The 26,775-nt window shown below is 35.4% G+C and overlaps 1 protein-coding gene across 1 annotated transcript; it reads right to left on the reverse strand.

The window, feature by feature from the left end:
- Window positions 1–4,756: 4,756 nt before the first annotated feature.
- On the reverse strand, window positions 4,757–26,737 carry LOC137400622 (nucleolar protein 14-like). Its single transcript, XM_068086956.1, has 19 exons — window positions 26,497–26,737; window positions 25,273–25,407; window positions 24,404–24,563; window positions 21,235–21,362; window positions 20,771–20,872; window positions 17,856–18,002; window positions 16,512–16,588; window positions 15,578–15,663; window positions 15,282–15,408; window positions 14,864–14,988; window positions 13,492–13,622; window positions 12,802–13,026; window positions 11,906–12,070; window positions 10,795–10,885; window positions 10,632–10,698; window positions 7,716–7,944; window positions 7,157–7,278; window positions 6,235–6,390; window positions 4,757–5,477 (listed from the first exon to the last, which is right to left on the reverse strand). Exons 1-19 carry the CDS (start codon window positions 26,707–26,709, stop codon window positions 5,369–5,371), a joined length of 2,595 nt encoding a protein of 864 aa, XP_067943057.1. The 5' UTR covers window positions 26,710–26,737; the 3' UTR covers window positions 4,757–5,368.
- Between the last annotated feature and the right edge of the window lie 38 nt (window positions 26,738–26,775).

Raw genomic sequence — 26,775 nt, forward strand, 5'->3', positions numbered from 1 at the left:
ATTTCTTGGAAATTGATTTGTAGGTAAATGACCTTTCAGTGAAGGTTTAAAATAGTGTTTTCCAAAATTCTAATTTAATAAAAGTATTGGATCATAAAGAATAATTTTCATTGGTTGCCACCTTGAACTTCTGCGCATCTACTTAGTAATAGATTTGAATGACCACTTTTGGTATTTAGGGTGTGCATTTTTGTTTTAAAACAGTACATGATCGAATATTTGTGAAATTTATTAAAAGAAATTGTTGGTCTTCTTTATATTATTTTCACTATAATTGTCAGCTAGAAATATGTGAAGTTGAGCATTACATTACTTATGGTTCTTGCAAAATAACTCTCAAGCTACCATGCATGATGGCATGAGAAGCATCTGACACTCTGGAAGCTCTCATCCAGAAGCATTACCAAACAATGGATAAAGAATGGAAAAGCTACAGTGTAATATCTGAAAAGTATTGTAGCAATGACTTCTAAAAAAGGTTGACAATTGCTTCGTGGCAAATTTTGGCAAGCTTTAACCAAGAATTTTGCATAATTAACACCTGTTCAAGCTTGGATTATCACCAATGAGAGAGAGAGATTTGTGGGAAGTGATGTTTATAGCGGGGGAATTTAAAGGGAGTGTGACACGAGGTTTTGAACAACTTTATGCAGCAATAATTTTTTCATGTTTGAGTTTATGCCAAAAGTAATGAATAGATTAATCTCCCTTAGTCTGGCCTTACTAAGGCTGCTGACTGTGCAATACTCAATAATATAAATCACCGGGCATTCAGTAGTACTCTATAAAGCAAAACATTGGACTGCGTTCATAATTGAAGCACAGCTAAAAATTGGAAATCTTGCAAGCTTTCCAAACTAATATAATGTTTCATTATTAAGGTAAAGTTGTCTATCCGTAACCCTGGTTACAAAATGCAGACGTTACCTGGGTCTCACATCTCTTTCGATTCCTTTCTTTCTTTCTGAGTCACATCGAAAGCTTTGATTGGAAGACACAGCCAAAGCAGCAGGCTTCGGTCATGTTCAATTTAAACTGAAGCTCTCATTTGATTGGACAAATTATTATTAGTAAAATAAACATTCATGCTATTTCGTCCCAAATGATTAACAAAATTGCAATTGAAAAGAATTGCAACACAGCCACGAGACAGAAAATATTTAGAATGATATTAATTATTGAAGTTTAATTTTCATCTAGGTGACCACTCACAAGGTCACTAATTTTGCTCTGGTTGAGATTTTTTACCCGGGTATATTGGTAAATACAATGTACATAGCAAGGTAAACTACTAAAAGAAAACTGTTACAAACATCTGTTTTAACAGTTCTTACAAAAAAACAGAACGCATTTGAAAAAATCGTCGGTTCCTTCTAGCACATGGGATGCGGTGCAGGAAGGGTTACAAGGAAAAGTTTTTTGATGTATATTGCATTTACCGGTAATTTGAAATATTGTATGTTAAGAATTTGCTTTGAAAAAAATGAGCAAATAGGTAATGATATATGTAAAATTATGTATGGCCAATTTATTTAATACTTGAATTAAGCTATAAGCATATCTAAAGCAAGTTTTGTTGCAAACCTACTAACAAATAGTAGCAACGGCTACTAGGTCACCAAATAACTCAAAAGAGTATTGTTAGCTGGTAGATGAAAGGGTTGTCCTACCAGTCTAATCCGGCCAGTCTAATCCAGTTTAAACCTGTTTAGGCGTTACACTCCAGATCACTCAGACTGGAAGCCTAATGGCATTTGCAGTTTGCAACCAGTAGGAACAAAATTGGGGTAGGATCAGCACTCAACAATCAGTGGATGGTCTCTCACACTCTAACCAAATACCTCATGTATTAATAATACCATTATAGGTGTAAACTTTTAAAATGGAAAAATAGAATACGCATTTTAATAATCATAATGATTGAAGTTATGTATCATTACGGAAATCAGCCATTTGAATGGTTCTCTGTAGTGAGTATGGCTCATGATAAGGAACTGGAGCCATTATTTTAGTAGAGAATCGATAGAACACCTATGCTATACCCTTGCCTGATGAAATTCGAGATCAGAGCCCTTACAAAGACAGGTTACTGATTGAGGGCTAGCGGAGAGCATGAGAAAGCGTAGCAACATTATAAAGAATAACCTAGTCATAGAACAAAGGGAAAACATGTAGAGCAAAAGGCGGTTTGCAAACAATTGCCCTGTCTATTTCTACCAGTGACAGAGGTGAATATAAACAAGATAGTACCATCTGCTGGACAACTCCTTCTATTAAACATCACTAACTACTGTATATGCTCGCTAAAAGCACTTGCCTATTGTAAGGTTGCAATGACTGGCTGAACCAGGTTTTTGTGCATAACCAAAGCAACGTCATCTTACAAATTGTTTGAATATACAAAGGTGCTTTCGAATCCCATTTGCTTGGCAAGATCTCAAAAAAGATCTATTGTGGAATGGAATAAATGATAAGCATACATTTAGTTCCACGGGTATCTATAAACTTAGAGTTATCTTCTTTCAGCGATATGTGACCACTGCAATAATTGCTTTATGGCTCGTGAGCGAATCAAATAAAACATTTTAGCATACACTAAACGTGTTTGTTATAAAGCAGGTATTCAGTTATCGTAGACTAAAAACCTCGAAGGTTGATTTGCAACAAAATTTACATTACAGTTATTTGGTATCAAAAGGTTCACCATGTCTTACTCTGCTGTGTTGCATGTTAAAAATATGTGGAAATGTAATTACAAGCTCTTAAAAGCTCAAAAAACGAACAGTTATTCGCGGCCATCACGAAAACATTGTAGGTTGGAATCCCTCACAAAACGACTCAAATGCGACGTAGTCGAACATGATGTGCTTCTGTTTACACTTTGATGCAACCTCATTCGTGAAATATTTCCACAAATAAATTTCACGCATTCAATAAAACCATGTCTATTGAATGCATTTCAATAGACACGGTTTCTATTTCATTATCATTGTACTGCTGTCACTTTGAGCACTGATATCTCAAAACCTAGCCTAAAAATTAGTTTAATTCTTTAACCTGAGCTCGAGGGTGTGCATATGATCCTATGATAAACATGAGGAGCCCGTTGGTCACTTGTGATGGTTGAAAAATGCTGCAGAAATTGTTTGCGCCACTTGGTGGGAAATATGGGTCACATGATCAGCTTATGACTAGATGATTAGACCAAGCTGAAACGAAACTGTAAAGTAGCGAGCATCTATATTTGATAAAGGCTTTCCGGTAAAACCTGAAGTGTTTGTCAAAAACTAGTGCTACGAGACGTTTTATATCAAGCCTTTTATTTCATGTGATGTTATGGTCACTACAATCATGGTCAAAACAATAACTACGTCGAGTTGAATATGTCATCAAAATAAAGGGATTCCAACCTACAACCATTTTTTTAAAATGTTCATTTTTGAGCTTTTAAGAGCTTGTAATCACATTTCCACATATTTTGCACCTACAACACAGCGGAGTAAGACACGGTTAATCTTTTGATACCAAATAAGTGTAATGTGAATTTTGTTGCAAGTCAACCTTATTTAAAATGTTTACTAGAATAAAAGCTGTGTCCGTCCTTAACCATAGTTGTATGTTGGGAAAAAAGATTGTATCATAAGGGATTCAAACTCGTGACATTCACCTTGGTAGACTGACACTCTAACATCTGCACCAATCGACTGCCTTATTTAAGAATAATTGTGCAGATACTTATTACACCTGACAATCTCTCGCAGCACCCTGGACTGCAAGGGTGCTGGTACCCTGGACTGCAAGGGTGCTGGTACCCTGGACTGCAAGGGTGCTGGCACCCTGGACTGCAAGGGTGCTGGTACCCTGGACTGCAAGGGTGCTGGTACCCTGGACAGCAAGGGTGCTGGTACCCTGGACTGCAAGGGTGCTGGCACCCTGGACGGCAAGGGTGGTGGTACCCTGGACTGCAAGGGTGGTGGTACCCTGGACTGCAAGGGTGCTGGTACCCTGGACTGCAAGGGTGCTGGTACCCTGGACTGCAAGGGTACCAGCACCCTGGACTGCAAGGGTGCTGGTACACGTACTTATTGGGATCTTGAGCTACTGCTTTTAATAATGCATCGCCATACACATGCTTATCCTCTGTCGACGAACTCAAACCAACAAGCTGATCGTGTAACATTGTGTACCCATTGTAAGGCAGAACTTTAGAATTATTGTGAAATTGTGAGCGGTTCATGATTGGAATCTGAAAGCTTCGGCTGTACCCAATGCATAGGTCGAATCTAAAAGCACTCTAAATGGCTTCAACTGTCCTATTTTAAAGACCTTTGCTCTTGGGTCATGATCAGGTAAAACAATCAATTTGCTAACACCATGTTGTAAAGAAAAGTGTTTCATGTGCTTGTCCAAAGTTCAAGTTATTTGAAGCATCTGTTTTGTTTTTAAAGGGATAAAATGCACATGCATATTTGGGTATGGCTCGTAAAACAATGACGGTCTCGACCAGCCATTTCATAATATGTAAAAACAATGACGCGTAACATTTTTTGTGATCATCAAATGAGTGGTGGAAATTGTAAATGTTTTTTTAAGTCATTGCTAAATATGCAACTACATTTTAGGTAATTAAAGAAAACTGATGCTTCAGATGTCCTAAGTTTTGGTGGATCTATATGGAAGACTGCTCAACAACATGGTATTAGCAGATTTTTTACCTGAATATGACCCGAAACGAACTCAAAAACAAAAGAGAGAGTGATGAGCTACCTTCATTTATTGGCATACCAATTGGTGACATAATCATTACTTTAAAAATTTGGCTAGATTCCCATAATACAATAGTAGGATAAAGCACAATCGTTGCTGATTTTATGACAAATTAAGCAATTGCAAAGGATAGCTACAAGAAATGGTGAAAAAAACATTATAAGTCATCATGAACAAATATTGCATTTAATGAAAATACAGCAAACGAGTACATGATAAAACATAACCAAGATGTGTACTTCTTTCACAATGTACACCACCAATATACATACTGATGCACACCTCTGACTTACACCACCAATGCATACCACCAATGTACATTAGTGGTAATGTACATACTAATGTTCATTACAATTGTACACTATTAATGTACATACCAATACACACCATCAATATACATCGCTAATGTACACTACTAATGTACACTACTCATGTACACTACTAATGTACACTACTAATGTACACTACTCATGTACACTACTAACCATGTGAGAACAGCGGAGACCAGAACTGAAATGCACTGTTGTGAAGAATAGAATGTAATGAAATGTAAATAAATACGCCCCGTAGATGCCATGAACTTGAAATTAAGCTACTTTCATCACCTCCTCTTGGGCTTTCGGTTCATTTTTTCATGCATGTTCACTTCATACTGCTGCCCTTGCAAGTCAGCGAGTATCTGGTTTGTCTTTTTCTGTCGCTCAGCATCCCTGAGTATTAAAAGAGTTGAAGAGTGAAACCCAAAAGGAATAGAGACACAGTTATTATAGTGTTCAGTTTAGATAACATGCCCAATATTTAAACTTTTTTAATTGAGTTCAACTATTATAAATAATTGTACTTTTAACTATGTTTTTACCAATTATTAGATGAATGCCCGGCGTTGCTAACTGCGTTGGGTAACTTACCTGAAAAGCTAGATCTTTACTAAAATCTTGACTAAAACAATACTCGCGATTTGGGCCAGCTTAACAATTGTTACGCGTAACATCAACATTGCTAGTTATTAAACCAAAGCAATGTACCAATGTAATGACTATTTGCCCAATGAATCCATTGTATTCCGTGTAGCTTATTGGTTAAGCTCGCTGCCTCTAGATCTGGAGGTCCCACGCTCAAATCCAGTGCTGTGTGGATTTTTCATTGCTAGTTGAAATTACTACAACTGGACACAGGGCTTGACAAAAGACAACCACTGATATATATACATATATATATATATATACATATATACACACACAAATACTACAATATACTTATATATATACAATACCACTGATATATACTATATATCAGTGGTATACACAGTGGTATACACAGTGGTATCAGTGTGTATATATATATATATATATATACTATATATATACACACAAATACTACAATATACTATAAAAATAAATTGAACATAACACTGACATAGATAGTCATTTTTGTGAAGCCGAGAAGGGTAAAAGCCTAAGATCTCACCTCTTCACTCGTTCTTTTATTGCCTGGTCAGCTATGAATGCCCGATCTTTCCTTATTTCTCTAACCGTAGCCTTAAGCTCCTTCTTGTACTGGTTCTTGAGTTTTTGTTTCTCTGCTGCCACCTTGTCGGTCACCTTCTTCTTACCAGCCTCGAAGCTAAAGAAACAGAAGGAAAGCCAGATAGTATGAGAAAACATCGAGGGGCAGTACAGAATAGGAAACAAGAGCACAGCTAAACGACAATAAATCTGAAAGTCATTTAAAATAAATTTGAAAAAAAAAAGAAATGAAGAGTGATCCTCTAAACTTAAACAGACTAATACCCTGGCAATCTAGTGAGCTGTGAGAGATCATCAGATATGCTAATAAACCACAGAGAATAACTATGCGCATAACTATTCTGAAATACTGGAAGACAGATGATTAGCCTAGGTATTAGAGTGTCGGGCTGCTAGGACTTGCTATCTTCGAATGGACCGACATGGCTTTTATAATAGTACAGATATGGTTTGATATCAGAATACTAAATTTAATTAAATGTATTACAACTTGAGGATTATCTAAACATTTATCCTCAGATCTTAAAATTTTCAGTTTTTAAGTATATGTACTAGTAGCCTGGCAGTCTAGTGTACTGCGAAAGATCATCGGGTGTGCTGATAATGAACAGATAATAAGTATGTACACAATCATTCTGAAATGCTGGAAGATAGCTGATTAATCCCGGTGTAAACGTACCAGACTGCTATCCCAAATGTCACAAGTTTGAATCCAATGTAAAGCGATCTTTTTTCCCAACCTCTAACCCTGGCTTATTATAGTAGAGCTTGTGTATGACAAAAACAAGTAATTAGTAGGAAGCATGATTAAACACTTGCCTATTTATGACGATCACAAAAAGACAACAATGAAAGGCTCTTACTTTTCTTCTATATTGGGTTCATAGAGGCGAATAGCTTTGGGCTTCTTCCTTTCCCTGCAGACGTACTCAAGCTTGCTGGAGCCAAGAGACTCGAGACTGGACTTGAGGTCATTTAGAGATGACTGGGTAAAAAAAAAACGGAGATCATTTCTTTCGGTGTCAGAACCACAGTTTAGGTGCACAAATGTAAAAGCTTCATTAAAATCACAAAATACCACATTGAAGCTAAAAGAGATTCACCATAAAGATACACAGAGTTTGTGCCATGCAGAACTTTTTAACGAGATGAATACAGGCCACTAAGAAATGAAATATTTAGCTATTTGTTATAAGCTGTAAGCTACTGTCAAGTGGTCATACTAACAGAATTATCAGTTGTCACTAATACAACATGAGCCACATTTCGTGATATAAGGTGGGATTCTTCAGATCTCCAACTGCCAAATCATACATGACCTGACCTCATTGAACAATCAGACAAGCAATAGGATAGGACAAGAATTTCTGTTTTATCATCATGCAATACAATTGTCCAGTTCTAGCAGCTCAGAGATATTACCTGCAACCTATCGGGATAGTCTGTGATCTGCAGATTGCTAACAGCTTTAAGGGACGAAGAGAAGAGCGCACAAGCTGATGGCAGACTTCTGTAAAGGCTAACAAACTTGTTGAGTAGTATAGCAGTAGTTCGTAGGGCTGAAAGCACAAACTCATCGGTATTGTATATGGAGTTGCCTACACCTCGAACTATGACTTGTGTGAGACTGAATGGTTTCACTTCTTGTTCCCTACAAACAATATGATCTTATGATGTAGGTGATTTACAACACCAGCTTTATATTTAGTGATAAAGTTGTAGGTGTCAGAGCCTTTCAATAGAAATACCAAACAACAGTACTTTCTGTGTACTACAGGTCCAACATCCATGCTGGGGATTACTTTTGGCAACTGGTGGCTAGCATTGAACTTCATGTAATGCAAATTCTATAGTATTTTTAAAATGGTGCAAAAGGAAACTGGGTTTCCTTTTCGTTAAAATATGACTTTACGACTGGTAATAGCTTCTAGTAAGGGCCCAGATTGCTATCAAAGCTAGTAACTATAATCTTGGATGAGTTGAATTGATAGAAAGGGCAGTCTCAGAGAATATACAACAATAGTACCTAAATTGAGTGAAAATGGCAATAATAACAAATAATAATAACAACTTAATAACGATAATAATAACAACCGTTAATAACAAATCATCTGATCAAACCCCAAAGAATTTTTGCCATCTCTGAAAAGTATTCTGCTATTTTTTTGTTGAAATTTTACGATTGGATTTGCTAATCCTATACCAACCAATTAATTTGGAGTTAGGCAACGCCGGAATAAAAAAACTTTGCATGACTCAAGTTAACTTCGGCAGTTCATCTTGTAACCGCAGCTTCTGACATTGGCAAGTTCAGTTGTATGCAGCACATAAAAAAAATTTTTGTTTTCAAATTGACTTAGCACGTTATAATAATAGCAACAACAATGAGTACACCCAAACAAATTATTCCTCTGCTACCAATTGATATTACGTGGACATGAGCACTCTAGATAAATGTAACACATGCTGTTTCCTAGAACATACTCATACAGAAGCAAGAAAAACAGACAATACAAAATAAGTGAACCTAATTGATCTTCCAGCGAAGGGAATCTAGATATATTTTAATGTGTTATTAGACCTTATTTGACTATGTCATCACTAAAGTATTGTTTGTGTCGATTTGAAGGTAGACATATCAGAGGGTTTCAACTGAGTAGCTTTGGCACTGCAGCCAAACTATAGCTCTTAACACTGGCTGGTGCAAACTAAAGCCAGAACTGCGCAAAGTACTTCAACAGAAGTTTGAAGTATGTGTATTTATATCACCATCATTCATGCCCGTTGATTCTGTGTAACCCAATCCCTGCCGAGCAGACCTTTAGTCGACCTATAGTCGATTTGCTGTAAGCGACTAAAGTCGAAATTCAATACAGCAAATAATAATCGCTGTTGAAAACATTAAAAGTGGCTTTGCTTTTATTGCTCTAGTTTCTTATAACGCTCAGAAGGCCAATGAATATGTTAAAAAATAAAATTTATTATCTCGGGCAATTGTAGCAATAGAAATTATAAAGTTTCTAACATTTTTTAACAAACATTTTCATTTCAAGTTTCGTAGGCAAGTCTGATGGGCAAAACAAAAAACTAACCAAAAAGAAAATGTAGAATTTATTAAGTAGACTCTTTTGTATATATTTCAGTATATTCTGACTGAGATTTTAATGAGGGTCAGAATCAGATGATTTTACTGGTGTTATTGGGACATTTCAATGCAATGCCTATGAGCTGCAGAATAAGCAATTTTATGCTTATATATTTAGATGTATTACCTTCTGTTTACAATAAATGTAAAAAGTACACAAAAAACTCTTAATTTTGCTCATTTTAATTCCAAAACTAGAATGGGAAAAATCACTTTTCTCGAAAATGAGTAGGCAACAAAGGAAACCCTATACTTAGCAACATGGTAGTAAAAGGGTTGAAGGTTAACTGACAAAATTTTAAAATCACATCTACATTTATTTATACTAATATAATCATAATATTTCGTTTTTAGCAATGATTCTGTTGTTAGAAAAATAAAAATCCACATTTGGAGACGAAGATACTTGATGATGCAAGTTCTGACAAAGGAAGCCATTTTTTTGGCAAAGCATAGATGTGTGATGTACAATGTCAAAGCCATTGATTAGCGAATGCAAGAAAAGAGCGCTTCTGTTGTCCGCCATTCTTATAAACTTTTCCCAGCAAGTCACTACATGTTTTGTGCTACCAACATGGCAGACTATTATAACGCTAGATCAAAGAAAATTTTACAAATACCAAAAAAGTCCGCGATGCATTTATATATACCGCATTAACTTTCGAGCAGTGGTTATAGAATTACACCAATTGGCTTGTGCTACATCTTATAGCTAGCATGAAATTCTTCTTTCACACCAACATAAAATTTAAAGAATTGTCTATAAAAAGTAGCTATTGTTGGAAGTCATCTGTTTAAAACTCATTAACGCATACTAATCTTTCAAAAATGAGGATTTTGAAATGATAAATTTTAAATAATCTAGTTCAAAAGTAAGATTTTAATATAATTATATATCGCTGTAGTTTTTGGTCAATATTTTGCAAAAATTTTGAATCCTTCTATCAATCCTTGAATTAAAAATAATACATGGTATTTGATTTAAATTACACAAATATATTATTTAAACACCGGTCTTCAATGTTATCGGCTCCCATTACATAATGCTATAATATTTTGTGGCATCAGTTAATCTTTTAATGGATTTGTCTAGAAGGCCATATTTGCAAGCAATGTTTCTCAGACCCATTCTCCATAGACTCACTAGATGGCTTGTCTCACACACACCTTACTAATAATGTATTTTATATTACCTGAGCGCTTCACCACAGGATTTGCAGGTGAGTAGTTTCGTCTTGCAGATGGCCGTACCAACCATCACTACAAACATATCAGAAAACTAACATCGTGACTTTTAACTCCCAACACCAAAGTACAAAGAGTATATTCTAAATAAACAATGGAATCAATTCAAACCTTTATTTTTATTCAATGGCAAGGCAGAATGAAGCAATGCGGAGAGGAAGTTGATGCATTCCGGAATCAGGGCCTTTGAGAATCCAACATACTGTAATAGATAAGAAGCATGTAAACTCTTCTAGCGTTTATAAGCTTTAAAAGCTATTAAACGGAACATCCTGGTTTTAACCTACTTCATCCCCTCTCCAGTCTCTACAACTAGTATTGTTATGTGTGGAACTAGTACTTATGATGTGGAACACGATGTTTTTTCATCACCTCGTTACGGCATTTTTTCACCATACGACATCAACGAAAGGTCTCTCGAAACTCAAATTTGGCGGTTGATGTGAGATCACAAAAATGCCAATATGCTATTCACCGAAATCCTTCCAACAATGCCTGAAAGAATTACTATGCTCGTTCTCCCTCTCAGTTCAGCATTATTCGTGATTTTTAAATACTTAATATTGTGAGAGTGAAACGAAAATTAGTGAAAAGTAAGTGAAAGGTTATTGTGCATTTTAGCGTTTAATATAATATTTACTATATATATTAACTATATTAAATATTAACTATATATAATGGTTTATTGTCTAGATAACACGGTCCGAATCGTTTATTATCTAGATAGCAGGATCAATATACTTTATTATCTAAATAACAGGATCAGTATAGTTTATTATCTAAATAACAGAATCAGTACAGTTTATTATCTAGATAATGATATCGGCATAAATTAATATCAGTGATCTTGATAACAGGGGTATGGTTTATCTAAATAACATGGTCAATATACCGCACAACCTCTCTTTAAACGCAATGGCGCTGTCTTTTTTCCCCTATCTCTTATAGTGGTGTTCTATTAGAGGTGGCATTCAAATGAAGGTGGCATTCAAATGGAGGTTTTACAATAGTCTATTATCTAAGTAACCGAATCGATAGTTAATTATCTAGATAACAGAATCAATATAATTTATCAACTAAAAAAGTTTTTAATGCTAAACAAGCAACACCCATAGTCTATTATACTACAGCGACAAGTAACGCAATGCACCTGCTAGGCTGTGATACCGTTAGACTAGCATGAGCATGTATAGTGTTAAAGCTAAAAGACCCGGTAACCTACCTCTAGCATAATAGTTGTGAGCATAAGACCCACAGCTATATCTCTATGATTTGTCACAGGGCAGCTTGTGTAGATCTGTGATGCTAAGATCATTGCAGGAGTTATCACCTCATGACGAAAGTCTGAGGCCGGATATATGTTTGAAAAAAGCTTGAGATACATGAGCTGCAATGATACCACAAGCATGAGCAGTCTGGTTACTGAATGGAACTGCTGCACCAACAGTAAGATGGGAATTGTGATTACGCTTTAGTAATGTATAGGAAAAGATAACTCCACACATAACTTTAAACTACTACCTATTTTCAAACTGTAAGGCACTATTTTCTCCTCATACAATGACCTTTTGATTTACAAAACTTTTATGGCTAACAAAAACTGGTCTCATGGCGCATGGTATACTAGCCTGTCTTGACAAACTGTTGTTATTGCGGAGTTGTCCCCACGTCGAGCGGGTGATCAACACAACAGCTTCTCACAAGATGTACTGCACCAGATGCATCAGCTGCACTTATAGGGAGTTGTTCTCTTCTGTCTATGCGGCTTGGTTTCAATGTTATGGCGGTCGCTCCATTGGTAATCATAATGGATTTCGCGCAAAAATCTATGCAGAGAAAAATAAGATTACAACGTCTAACCAAAGACCAGTCTCTGTTGTAAACTTTAGTAGAACTTGACAGCTAGACAACTCCACAAAAACAACAGTTGGTCAAGACAGGCTAATGGTATACAGTATACAGGAGGATGCCAGCTGCTGAGTCTTATAGTTGAAAACTGTATCAGTTTTTAATGTATATGCAAGAAGCGATCCTTTTAAAAGTTGCCAATCAAAAACCAAACGTCTGAGAGTAGTTGAACCAAAAAGATTTAAAATTTGTAAGCCCTTTAAAACTGACCAAGTCTAGAAAGGGCCAGACGCCACGACCATTCTTGCTCTGACAATATAGAGAGAATAGTTTCTGTCGCTCTATGATAATATGTCTACTGTGTTTGGCTGTCTGCAGAGGAAACTGACTGGCTAACTGGTACAAATGTAAACTCAAGCTGTCCAGTAATGCCATAGGCACCGGCACCCTCAGGGAGACGTCACCAAAGTACTCCAACAAGTAGCTGTAGAGTCTCTAAAAACAGAGCATAGCCTGTGATTCAACGAGCACTGTGAGCAGTACATTGTACAACATGGAATGAGTATGACAAGAATTGGTAAAGAAGCTGACAATGTAAATATAAAAAATGTGAAAAATAATGAAAAAAATAACTTAGTGTCTTTAAATTTAACTACATGTTTTGTTGTGTATCTCGTTCATCATTTCTACCTCAGCACTTTCATGGCATTGCCGAGTCTGCATTTCTATTCGCCTGTCTTTCTAAGGTACATTAGCAATAGAAGACTTTATTGACCACTTCATTATTAACACATTATAGAAATATTAAATACAACATTCGATTGTTTCAACATATGAAGCAGGTTTGAAAACAACTAAAATTTGTATGTAGAAATTTGACTGCAAATATTCTTTACATTTTCTGAAAAAAACAAGAATATTTGAGACTAAATCAGGTGTGGAGACATATGATAAACCCACCACTAGATGTTCTTTATTTTGTGATGCTAAACTGGCATGGTTACACGCCCTCATGCGCTCGATGACTGTATTCTGTTCCACAAAATCATACTTGTCCAGCAGCTCTACTAATTCTGTATAGCTTTTGGGAACTGAAAATAGAGTGTTTCAACATCAACTCTCACACCATAGAAAACCTTACCAAGATTAAGGATAAACTTATGTTTTCATGCACCTGAACTGGTGATCTTATTGGGTCTTGCACAAGCTTCAAGTGTCAAATAAACACTAAGTCTATCAAATGCTATGCTAATCTATTGTTAATAATAATGCTGTGCTACTTTTGGTAAAGTTAAACAAAAGCTATGTCTACTGTTAAGCTGTTTACCTTGAATAAAGTTGAATCTTTACTATAATAATAGCCGTGTCAGTTTGTCTGAAGCCACGCTAAGAGCGGAAAAAAAAGATTGCCTTGTACGAGAATCAAACCCGAGGCATCAGATTCAAAGGCAAGCACGATACCACTACTGCACCACTCAGTCGCCTTGTCACTTCAAGATTGATATGCATACACTGACTACTCATTACGATCTCTCACGTTGCATAGGACAGCTAGGCATAGTAGTCATTACACTAGATCTACTTGTTTTGTTCTCCTGAACTCTCCTAAACATAAGGCACCAACTTTTAAAGCTGTATATTACAGGTGCTAGTCTAAGATAGCATGTGATCCATATGGTTAGTAGTTTGTACTAGCATGATCAAGCATTAACTCTTTCGCTACCGCATTAAATTCTGACCGAACGATTAATCTGCCAAATTAATTCCAACGGATTTTCAAAAAGCCGACATACCGCTTGTATTTAAGCAATATCTCAAGAATAAAAACAGATATCGTTTTACTGTAAAATGCATCATATTCAGAAAATATTTCTCTACAAAATAAGTGTACAATTGTTTAGTGAATCTCAATCTCGCAATTTTGCTGACGCTTTCTTTGCGTTGAACTAACACGATGTGTTTCTTATTGCTATGACGATAACGATCTAGTTTTGCCGTTTTGAAAAATAATTAGAAATGGAATTGTTGAGCCAAAAAATTTTCTATTGGTTGCACGTGATTGGCGACAAGGTTGTTTCGTTGGAGACAAAATTTGATTAGTCTAGCTAATGTGTGGGCTTTGCAATGAAAAGCAAAGTGAAACCCTATTGATAAGCCGATATATCAGCTTACGGTCTGTACTTATATTACCGCAAAAGCCGATACATCGGCTTGCTGTAGCGAAAGAGTTAAGACAATTTAAAGTGAATGTACTTACAGAGTAAGCAGTCTATGCGAACAAAGGAATCACTGGCTATCGTAAGGGGAGTAAAGGGGATCTAACAGTATATACCATTAAAAGTGTAGGGAATGTGTGTGTCCTTCATTTCTCCTGCATCTTTTTTGCGCCTTTTAGATTTAGGGGCATTAATTTCCACCTTGGCATGATCACTATCTTCTGCGCCTGACTCTAAATCACTGATAGAGCATGCCAAGAATCAAATATTACATATATCCAATGTTACGCATATAAAATATGTATGCAAAATATTGCTTATGTCAAAAGAATTGAAAAGATCCAGAAGGAAACAGTCCAAACTTCAAAATAAGAAAGCAACAGACAGAGCAAACAAGGTATTTTTTTAAATACAAGCTTAGACAAGACGATTTTGTCGGAAACCAGCAAGAAAGAAGGATCTCTTTTAATAACATAACTTAGTGTAAAACTGAAAACTTAGGGAGATCGCCAGACAGGAGAGAAGCATTCTCACCTGTATTCATCATCCTCATCATCATCTTCACTGCTCTCCCCTTCATCACCAACATCCTCTCCTTCTTCGTCATCTTCTTCCAATGCATCCCCGGATTCATCGGCGCTAGAATCTTCGTCTTCCGAGTCTGGCAGCATGTTTACACAATTGAGCATCAACGTTTAGCATTACTCGTAGTTGATGACTACTATTTATTGACTAGTATGGACAATTATAACCACTAGAGAAACTGTTGTAGTAGCAAGGACTGCACTTGTCTCGTATCTTACTTTACTAATAAAGAAAATTTGTCTCACCTTCAGTTGGAGGATTGTTGGAGATAAGTTTACCATCTTTGTATTTGACCTCAAACTCTTCACCCTCGTCCATTCCATAATCCATCCTATCCAAACAACAGGAGATTGATTAGTGGAGCAAAGATTTTTACATCTTTGCATTTTGTGATACGCTAAAACTTGTTGCTGCCAAAATTAGGCGCCCGTCAAATACTTGTAGGGCTAAACTCAAAACGTACTAGAGATAAATAGTAGTCACAGACTGATAACAATAACAAATATTCAGAATACAGGGACAAATAGAGTAATCAAGTGTCTGGAAATTCAAGCACACCCAAAGAAAAAATAGCTTATCAAGCTGAGAAATTGTTACTTTCTGTTTGCGTATGAACTGCTAGCAGATTATAATTTACCATGCTCATGTAAGGTGTAGAAAAACGTTTATCATACATGTTCTATGTTTGTAACAGCTATTGCTGCAAAACCTGATGAGCGGTTGGCATATTGATTCATGTAGTACTCTGAATTATATAAGGAAAAGTGTTGTAATGACATCATGCATCACATAGAAACTTCCATAGGTGATGAGGTTCCATAGTAGAGAAGCTGTGGCCAATTGTATCAGCTCTATTATAGACTGATATATATATTCCTATCGACCTTATGTCATAATTATGTAGAAGGTTACATACAACTAGAGGCAGCCAATATCCTTCACAACACCAATGCCAGCTCACCTTTACACTAATGCTTTCTTATTCAGGGCTTAATGTAGACCTGTTTACCACAATTCAATTCAAATAGCCCTTGCTCATCAGTTAATCAACGATAAGTATAATTTAACTAAGGTTTATGCACTGGCAGACCTAACTAGTCCTAGAACAGCTGCTGTACATAGGCTAACTCCACAGGACTCTTAATCTTATAATACATGTACACAATACATAGAACTCACCCATCATCTAGGTCATCTGCTGACTTATGCGGCCTTGACTTAGTCTGTTCCCCTCGCATCCTCATTAGCCTCTCTTTCTAAATATGCGACAAAGTTGAAATAATAGCATCAAAACTACTGGCATCGTGCACATTTACAGAGAGGTTCACGACACGCTCATTGACAAAGGTTTATGGGAAATTTTCGATAATATTTTGCTGAACGGTTCATGAATTTGGGGCAGACCACTGGATATTTTGTAACAAAATTAAAAACTATTCATTGTTTATGCTAGCTATCATTAGAAAGCAAACTAACAACTTTCCATGTTGTATGTTGCCATAATTCAGCAAACTTACATGTAAATGAAAGCTGCCTAAAGAAGCCTTCTAATAATTACTCAATTGAAGCCTGTGGTTCACAGATAATGAATTCCCAACCATAACTAAAACACAGACTATGAATACTGGGTGAGTGGTGGGACGTGTCACATAGTACTAAACTGAAACTTATGCAAGGTTTAACTGAAGGGTTCACATTACAGCAGCTCATGATAACTATACAGGTTATACCTGACTACACATGACTATAACAGGTTATACAAGCAGTAGATGTTGAATCATCTTCACACTTCTACCGCATTTTAAAATTTATCTAAAAGGGATGACTGCAACATGCGGCAACCTTTAAAAAACAAGTTAATGTATTTGTAATCTAATAACTATAACGATACTAGATTGTTTGCATGGACTACGTAGTCACGGTAAAACACACTCCCTTAAAAGTGTCTTAATAGTCAATTGTCAGCCAATGTATTCTCAGCTACACCTGAAGCTAAAACACTCACATTGACATGAACACCAGATTTAGATTTATAAACCACGAAAACTGTAACCAACTGTAACCATATTGTCCAGATCTAATCCACAACCACACCCACAATATTTACGGGAATAGTAACAGAATAAATATTAAAGATAAGGAGATGCTTGACAAACTCTAGAAATAAAAAATGTGAATTGTTGTCATTAATAGTAGAGACAACAAAAAATGTCTAGAAGTAAAAATATAAAATGATCCTTGTTATGTTTGGGTTCACAATCCATAAGCAACAGTTATGATCGTACGATTGAAATACTAAATGGTAAAAATTAGACATCTAGAATTTTGGTGGATTTAAAATGTTGAAATTAAAGGATCAAAAGAGGCAGCAAATAAAAATCAGGTATTTTAAATGGGAAGGTTTTAAACAAACAAGATTTAAAAACCGTCTAGATGGGTTGTTTACAAGATATGAATTTCATTCCACCAAACGGACTTTTCCTGTAAAATATAAATAATGCAACTTCTAAGTGAATTTCCTACCTCTAACTTGTCAAGACGATCTTTCTCTATCTTAGCCAGCTCAGCATCTGTCTTTAACCTATCCGTAGGAGTTCCTCGAGACTCGTATTTCAGTTCATTAACGGCAATATCAAAGTCATCTGCCCCTCTCTGTTCCTCATCCCCGTCCTGCAACTCATAGAAAATAGCCTCAATTCTGGAACGTAACTGCAGAGCGTGTACAATTTACTTGCAATATCAAATAAGCGAATACAGAAGTCTTCTCTTTTTTTATCTACACACTATACCTGCAACAATATCAAAGATAATTGACAAATGAATAGAAGTTATTTAAGTTCCAGTCAGTCATTGGACCTAAAACTTTATAAGTAGAAACCAATTTTATCATATGAATGCCCTAATCCATTCCAAGTTCCCACAAAACTCAAATACAGTAGGCACTCCTACAGCGTAAATAATCCATTCCAGGAACGCTTATGTTATAGAGAATTTAAATTATAAGAACAGTGAAATACTTGTAAATTGCCTAATCCGTTCCAAGATAGCTCCAAACTCACACCTTTGGCCATGCAAAAAGGAAAAACTTAACGTAACATTTGTCTTTGTTGGCTGGACCGTAAATGCAGTATTATTGGTTGAAATTGATAATTTCTTTCCTTTTTCCGGTAAATCTCACTGGTTTTATATATCACGATTGCCGTAATTTTACAATATGTTGATGGGGTTTCGACATGCTGCGACGTTCATTTACAATGATTTGCTCATTTTTTCTAAACAGCAAAGTCTATTCTGCAAGGTAAAACTAATAACAAATATTTTACATGAATACAATAAGGCAAAACAAAATATATTTTCACTATGATAAGAGCGGTTCTACCTGTCTGCTATATATCTGTATCCAAGGGTCAAGGTGAAGATAAAAGATAACTTTCGACAATACTCCAACTCGTGACATTCAGATTGATAAACAATGTTGTAACATCTGCACCAATCAATCAGCTTCGAGTATTTATAAACAATTGCACAGCTACATTTTGTCTGTTTTGTCGACACATCTGACTATCTATCACAATGAACTAGAATGTCATGGAAGTTGTATATATAATAAAAATAACGCTGTATGCGCCTAATTTTTTCGCTCGCAGGTGCGGCGAGATAGGGTACCAATCAAACCAAATTTGAGAAGTTGCCCTGACTTAACGGTTTACATTATAAGGAATTGTTCAAATAGTACGAAACAAAAACCTCACATAAATTTGTTACATTATCTGGAATTTACGTTATAGGAGCATTTACTGTATAACATTTGTATATTATAAACACATGCAATGATTAAAACTTATAATAAATACGTTTTAGAATATACTACATAATTAATAAAAAAAATAACTGATCGATAAAAGCAGAAACTGAGAAATAATGAATAAAACCTATGAACGGTTCACCTTTGACAACTAGATGTTTAAATGTTTTTTGAAAAGTAAGTAAAAAAGCTTATTTACATTGTCAAGAAATGAAAGCCATCATCACTAAGACAACACGAAAACTTGAATTGTCAGAACCGAAAGTTGTCCTACCCTGTATACGGTAAGTGATAACTCAAAATTATACAATGAACGAAAACAAAACACCTGTCGTTTACTGGCTTTCGCTAGCAAAAGAAACCGAATGAAGCACGTTCCAAGTTGTAACCAGAGACAGCAAACAGGTCAAGAGAAAAAACTAACAAACGGGCCAAAGCATGAAAGGCCACGAATTTATACCAATATAATCATGATATTTTATTTTCCAGCAATGATTTCAATATTAGAAGAACAAAAACCAGTTTTGAAGACAAAGACTCATGATAAAAGTTCTATGTTGGGACATAAGGTCATTTTTTCAGTAAAACACAGATTTTGAATTATGGTGTCAATGCAGACGATTAGCTAATGCACAAGTGCTAAACCAAAACACTTCTGCTGTCTGCCATTCTTACACATTTTACATAACGGTACATTCTAATTTTGTCCTTTCCATTATGTTTCCATTATGTTTACTATCTTCTTTCAGTTTGGCCTTTGGACTGATTTTGACGTTCACTTTTAGCCGACCAATTTCAACCTTTTTGATCCGACATAAAAGGCCGAGCGATGCTATCCTCGTAAGCTGCCTCTTGTATACGCAACTATTTAACTGGCACATCGAGAATCGTCTCGTATCTCTACATTAACTTGTATCTCAATGCAAAAGTTTCCTCATCTCAAATTTCTCTTATGTTGGGACACGCGTATCTCAAGCTAATACTGTATATAGCATCAAAGCTTTTTCCAGCTGAGATTTTCAACTGACCAGTTTCATGACTGGAAAATGCAGATTAAACCTGGTAATTGGTCAAAAATGTACAAAAATATTATTGAACCCTCAACATGTAATTTGTTATCTGCTGCGGTTAATGCAATAAAAATTTGTGCTGTCAGTTAATCTTCAGAAGATTATCTGCAAGGTTTTACGAACATTTCCAATGTTTCCCTGTAGCCTTTTATACATCTGTTACAAGTGATATCTTTGTCCTGAAATAAATAGTTGTTTGTATGAAAGCCTGTGGTCACAATTGATTGAAAGTGAATCGTAGATAAAACTAGCTTACAGTAGAAATGAATTAAATGGAACCGATATTGTGCTCATCAGAAACAACCAACCTAGACAACCACAAACGTGTTGGTATTATCTCCAACGATGAACACCAAAATATTTGTTTTGGCAACGTGCATTGACAACACATTGCCGACACATCGGTTAAGCAAAAGACTCACTTTGTCGGTGTGGATAGCCTTTACTGCTGAGCAGCTAACATATTCTTATCATGGAGCGATGCAATACCATGAAACTATGTTAGAATCTGACTACTTGAGGCTTCCAAGACACCTGTTTTACCTTGTCAACGACTGTTTTACCTTGCGCTTGTTGCTGGTCACTATATTGTGAAGTTGTCTCCATTCATCATCCAGTTGATCTGTCATTTGCGTAAGCTCATCCTTTTCTGATTGTCGCTCATGCTGAAAGCAAGGAATGGTTTCACATACATTAAATTCTCTCTCGCATTTACTGCCTGCAACACTTAGAAAAATCAGATCTATCACTACTTCCTAATCTTAACGTTGACAATCTAGATAGCAATACAACAGCCAAAGTAATTGAGTGCAACCAAGTTCTTGTAGATGAGACAGTCGGAACATAAAATAATTAATGCAAAACTGACATATTCAGAGACTAGTTCTCTGGAGATGTCTACAAACTCTAGAATGGCTGACATTTTCCTGACAAATTCATGCCACAACATATTTTTACTAGCTATTTGCTTGCTTCTATTTGCTCGACCACCAGAATGTTTCAAGATGTCAAAAATAAAGATTAGAACCTTTTGCAGTTTAGACTTGGCAATCATCTCCTCCATACGGTCCTTCCATGTTTTGTCTTGCTCTGCATCTGTTGCAGACGATTTCTGTAATATTCCTCCACCAAAATGATTATCTGTAACTTGCTGACCTAGAAGAGGGAACTAACACGATCACTATTACCTTCAGTTGTAGTTAATTTTATTGCTCTCCTAATCTGTCCCATACAATTCGAGTTTGTCCAAACTGGATGAGTGTCACAGCAATATAGGGGGTAGGCAGTAGATTTTTCCTTGAACTTTAGATATTGCAGAGTCAGCGCGACCATACATGGTAGCTGTTACAATGACTTCCCTAACCTATTGTGTTCTCCAGTGTGTTTGACTGTTCATGGAATCATAATAAAAGTATTACAATTATTGAATGCAGTTTCAACCAATATATGGAAATTAAACACTTCACTTTTGAGAGAGAATGGAAAGCAAACTATTTTTTTCATACTGCTATGCTAACTAGAGTTGTAGCATGAAAAAAGACATTATAAGTATACTATTTGTTATAAATCAGGTAGCACCACTTGACTGATTAAATCATATTTAAATAGATAAAATGAAAAAACTAATGTTTTGGTACAAAACCATAAAGGAAAGCTATAACTATAGCAAAGAGAAAGCATCTTATCGCATGAACAACTGTACTATTTATTAAATATAGCAGATACGTGTAATGAATGCTATTGAAGTTATCTTCCTGAAACTTGAAATTTCTGCCAAATGAGGCGCAGACTAACAAGTTCAAGGTTAACAGTGCAACTACTGTAAATTTTCCTCGATGTTTTATTCCTGAGCTCAAGGCTCCGATTTAGTTACTGCAACTTCTTCATCTGTCATTGTTATTAACTTCTTCATGTCACTGCTATTAACTTCTTCATCTGTCACTGCTATTAACTTCTTCATCTGTCACTACTATTAACTTCTTCATCTGTCACTGTTATTAACTTCTTCATCTGTCATTGTTATTAACTTCTTCATCTGTCACTACTATTAACTTCTTCATCTGTCACTGTTATTAACTTCTTCATCTGTCACTGTTATTAACTTCTTCATCTGTCACTGTTATTAACTTATTCATCTGTCACTACTATTAACTTCTTCATCTGTCACTGTTATTAACTTCTTCATCTGTCATTGTTATTAACTTCTTCATCTGTCACTACTATTAACTTCTTCATCTGTCACTGTTATTAACTTCTTCATTTGTCACTGTTATTAACTTCTTCATCAGTCACTGTTATTAACTTCTTCATCTGTCATTGTTATTAACTTCTTCATCTGTCACTGTTATTAACTTCTTCATCTGTCACTACTATTAACTTCTTCATCTGTCATTGTTATTAACTTCTTCATCTGTCACTACTATTAACTTCTTCATCTGTCACTGTTATTAACTTCTTCATCTGTCACTGTTATTAACTTCTTCATCTGTCACTGTTATTAACTTCTTCATCTGTCACTGTTATTAACTTTTTCATCTGTCACTGTTATTAACTTCTTCATCTGTCACTGTTATTAACTTCTTCATCTGTCACTGTTATTAACTTCTTCATCTGTCATTGTTATTAACTTCTTCATCTGTCACTACTATTAACTTCTTCATCTGTCACTGTTATTAACTTCTTCATCTGTCACTGTTATTAACTTCTTCATCTGTCACTGTTATTAACTTCTTCATCTGTCACTACTATTAACTTCTTCATCTGTCACTGTTATTAACTTCTTCATCTGTCACTGTTATTAACTTCTTCATCTGTCACTGTTATTAACTTCTTCATCTGTCACGGTTATTAACTTCTTCATCTGTCACTACTATTAACTTCTTCATCTGTCACTGTTATTAACTTCTTCATCTGTCACTGTTATTAACTTATTCATCTGTCACTACTATTAACTTCTTCATCTGTCACTGTTATTAACTTCTTCATCTGTCATTGTTATTAACTTCTTCATCTGTCACTGTTATTAACTTCTTCATCTGTCACTGTTATTAACTTCTTCATCTGTCACTGTTATTAACTTCTTCATCTGTCACTACTATTAACTTCTTCATCTGTCACTGTTATTAACTTCTTCATTTGTCACTGTTATTAACTTCTTCATCTGTCACTGCTATTAACTTCTTCATCTGTCACTGCTACTAACTTTTTCATCTGTCACTACTCTTAACTTCTTCATCTGTCACGGTTATTAACTTATTCATCTGTCATTGTTATTAACTTCTTCATCTGTCACTACTATTAACTTCTTCATCTGTCACTGTTATTAACTTCTTCATTTGTCACTGTTATTAACTTCTTCATCTGTCACTGCTATTAACTTCTTCATCTGTCACTGCTACTAACTTTTTCATCTGTCACTACTCTTAACTTCTTCATCTGTCACGGTTATTAACTTATTCATCTGTCATTGTTATTAACTTCTTCATCTGTCACTACTATTAACTTCTTCATCTGTCACTGTTATTAACTTCTTCATCTGTCACTTATTACTTCTTCATCTGTCACTGTTATTAACTTCTTCATCTGTCACTGTTATTACTTGAATAGGCTCTTTATTAGTTTTTAATTTAGAACCTTTGATGCTTCGGCAAAATATTTTAACTTCTACTGTATTTTTCTATTAATCTTCACTAAATTTAATTTAATTCATATAGTTAACATACCATCTTTTTCTAAACACCAATGGGTTCATTTGAAGCTTATCATTTCTCTCTTCAATGCATATGGTGTAAAAATCTGAATTCACTTCCCAATAATAATTGTAAACTTGTGGCAAATACAATATCGGGAGTTTTATGCCTATGCAGATCCATGGCAATATAACAGAGATCTTAGGAAGCAGTCATGGTTGAGTAGGTAGGGTGCTGACTTTTGGTTCTAGGCTAAGTTGATGGTTTGAGTCACACAAAGACCATTAGTGGTGTTAGGAAGGGCATCCAACCACAATTGCTCTTGAGCTATTATTCGTTTAAAGTCTGGACAACCCACTCAAAAAACCCCAAAAGATGGCTTTCTCACCGACTATCAGACTAAACAATCCGTGTTTTTTGTAGCAGAAATCTTAGTTCATACAAGGTTCACCAGAGGAGTTGCAGTTATACCACCATTCTTTACTTATAACTAGTTAAACTTCTTACCTTTCAACTCTCCAGCATCGCCATCACTCTCCACATCACTGTCGGTTGGTCGTTCAAATTTCTCAATTTGGCGCAATGATTCGCCTTTGTGTGTGAGCTCAAGGTCAAATTCTTCCTCATCATCATCAATATTGAATCGTGCAGCTTTCTCATGGTGTTTCTAGCAAAGCATTAGGTATACCACATAAATGATGCCCAACAAAACTGAACGTATCAAAAAGACAATTATACAATTTCACAGCCTTATCAATAGACTATATACAAGAAGGTGCATTATATATGTTGACATTTTTTAAAATGCTATATCAAAACGTCTCTGTAACACTTACTGTATGATGATTGTACATATTGTTGATGGTAATACAAGTAAGAGTTAGGTTATCTTTAATGATTGTTGCTTTATGTTTGGAGTTGTGATCTCATACTCTGATATTAACTGCAGGATATGTTTAATCAAGACCATTTGTTTTAAACCGCCATTCTATTCAATAAGGCTTTACAAGTCTTGCGTCTTGACATTATGTGTGTTTATTCTGTCCTGGTTTGTATCATCATCAACTTATTGTTGTATCTTTGGAATAACCCTTGTATTACATACTGTGTTTGTGTTACGTTATAAATACATTCTCTGGCTTGAACTATAAAGTTAATCAAACTCAAGTTTGATTAACTGTCTTTAAAGTTATCATACCACCATACTTAACATATACATGCCATCTAGATTATAGGGGCTAGTTTAAAATTATTGCTCCTGACCTAAAATGTACCCAACCGATTAGTTAGAAATTATTGAGTGATCTAATACTTGGGATATTATACAATTGCATTTTCAATATAAAACATTTATCAGATATGTGAATTTACAATACCTTATTTTCCTTAGCAAATCGCTGTAACATTTTTTCCTCCAAGCTTGTGGATTGATCATTCTCTCCGATTCGTTGATCAACAAACCTGTTAGTCTTCCTCTTGTTCTTATACTCAACCAGAAGAGTATCTTGTCTCTAATGATACAGAAACCATTGTTAAATATGCAAGTGGGTACAAAAACAACAAACAGCATAAGTTGAAAACTACTAAAAGGCCAAAATTTTGCTCAATACCATTTTGGACTGAGTTTTGTGCGCTACATTTTCTTGTTGACGCAGCTTCAACCTTATAGGTTTTAGGTTAGAGTTGTTTGTTTCAGTCAGCTTAGCAAAACACTCTAGACTGGTTTAAATTGGTCGCCATACGTACGCCGTCGTCGCCGTGAAAATGCATGGTAAAGGCAGCAATGTTTGGCTTTTTCAGACATTTCTGTTTGTATCATACATCTTTCACTTGTGAAAGATGTATGATTATGTAAATGTAAACCCAATGCTTTAAATGTAAATCAGCGGCCAATGTAAATCATGCTTTAAAGATGTACATGTTAATTGACATTAATTTGGTCATTCGCTGAAAGGTATATTCTGAGCAAAATAATTTTATGCCAATAAAAAATTGTCTTATTTGTGCTCATAAACAGTGACCAGTGTGAACCAGACTTAAGATTTAGTTAAAGTGAGACATTCACAAATTAAGTACGCCGCTGATACAAAACTGAATTATCATCTTGAAAGTTATGCTTCTCTCCATCAAACTATGGTTAGAGATATAGCATACGTTGGTTTTGTTAACCATATTTGTAGGGCCTACACCTGATGAGTCAGTTTTTTCTTTGCTATCCCAATTTTGGATGGAGTAAGATAAAAACGAAGAGATAATCCTGAATATTTGATGTGCAATTAATGCAATAACAAACTTAGCTGCAAAATGATAGTTTATTTGGAAGTGAAAAATATCAGAACAACTTGCAACAAATAGGACTCAGTCTGTAGGTTTATATAATAAAAAAAACTGGCAAATAAACAAGGACAGTACGCTACTCCTGATTATACTACACAACACAAATATGATAGATAAAAGAAAACTTTGTAAGGAAGCTCGCTCATGAAAATTACGTGCGGGCATGATAAATACAATTATTGAATTAGAATACATAATGTTATCTAATAATGTATTATAGAAAAACTAAATCAAACTTGAAACAGTGAAAGCTAATCACTTGCCTTTTTAATAGCCTTTGACCTAGATACACCAGGTAAACCTTTGTCGAATTTCGTGAGGTTTTTTCCTAAAACCTTATGTTTTTGCTTGTTGATTTTTATTTCAAACGGATTTGTTCTGACAGTGTGAGCTGTTCCAGACTTTTTGTGAAGTTTTCTATTTCGTACATGATCAGAAAATGATCCAGCTCCTTTCGACTTCTTGGCTTTTCCCATTTTTATGCTGCGATGATCGATTATGTTCTTATATACAATAGCCTGGTAAAAACCTCTCACATGGCG

The sequence above is a fragment of the Watersipora subatra genome, chromosome 1 (genome assembly GCF_963576615.1).
Source record: "Watersipora subatra chromosome 1, tzWatSuba1.1, whole genome shotgun sequence".
In the NCBI taxonomy this organism is placed as follows: domain Eukaryota; kingdom Metazoa; phylum Bryozoa; class Gymnolaemata; order Cheilostomatida; family Watersiporidae; genus Watersipora; species Watersipora subatra.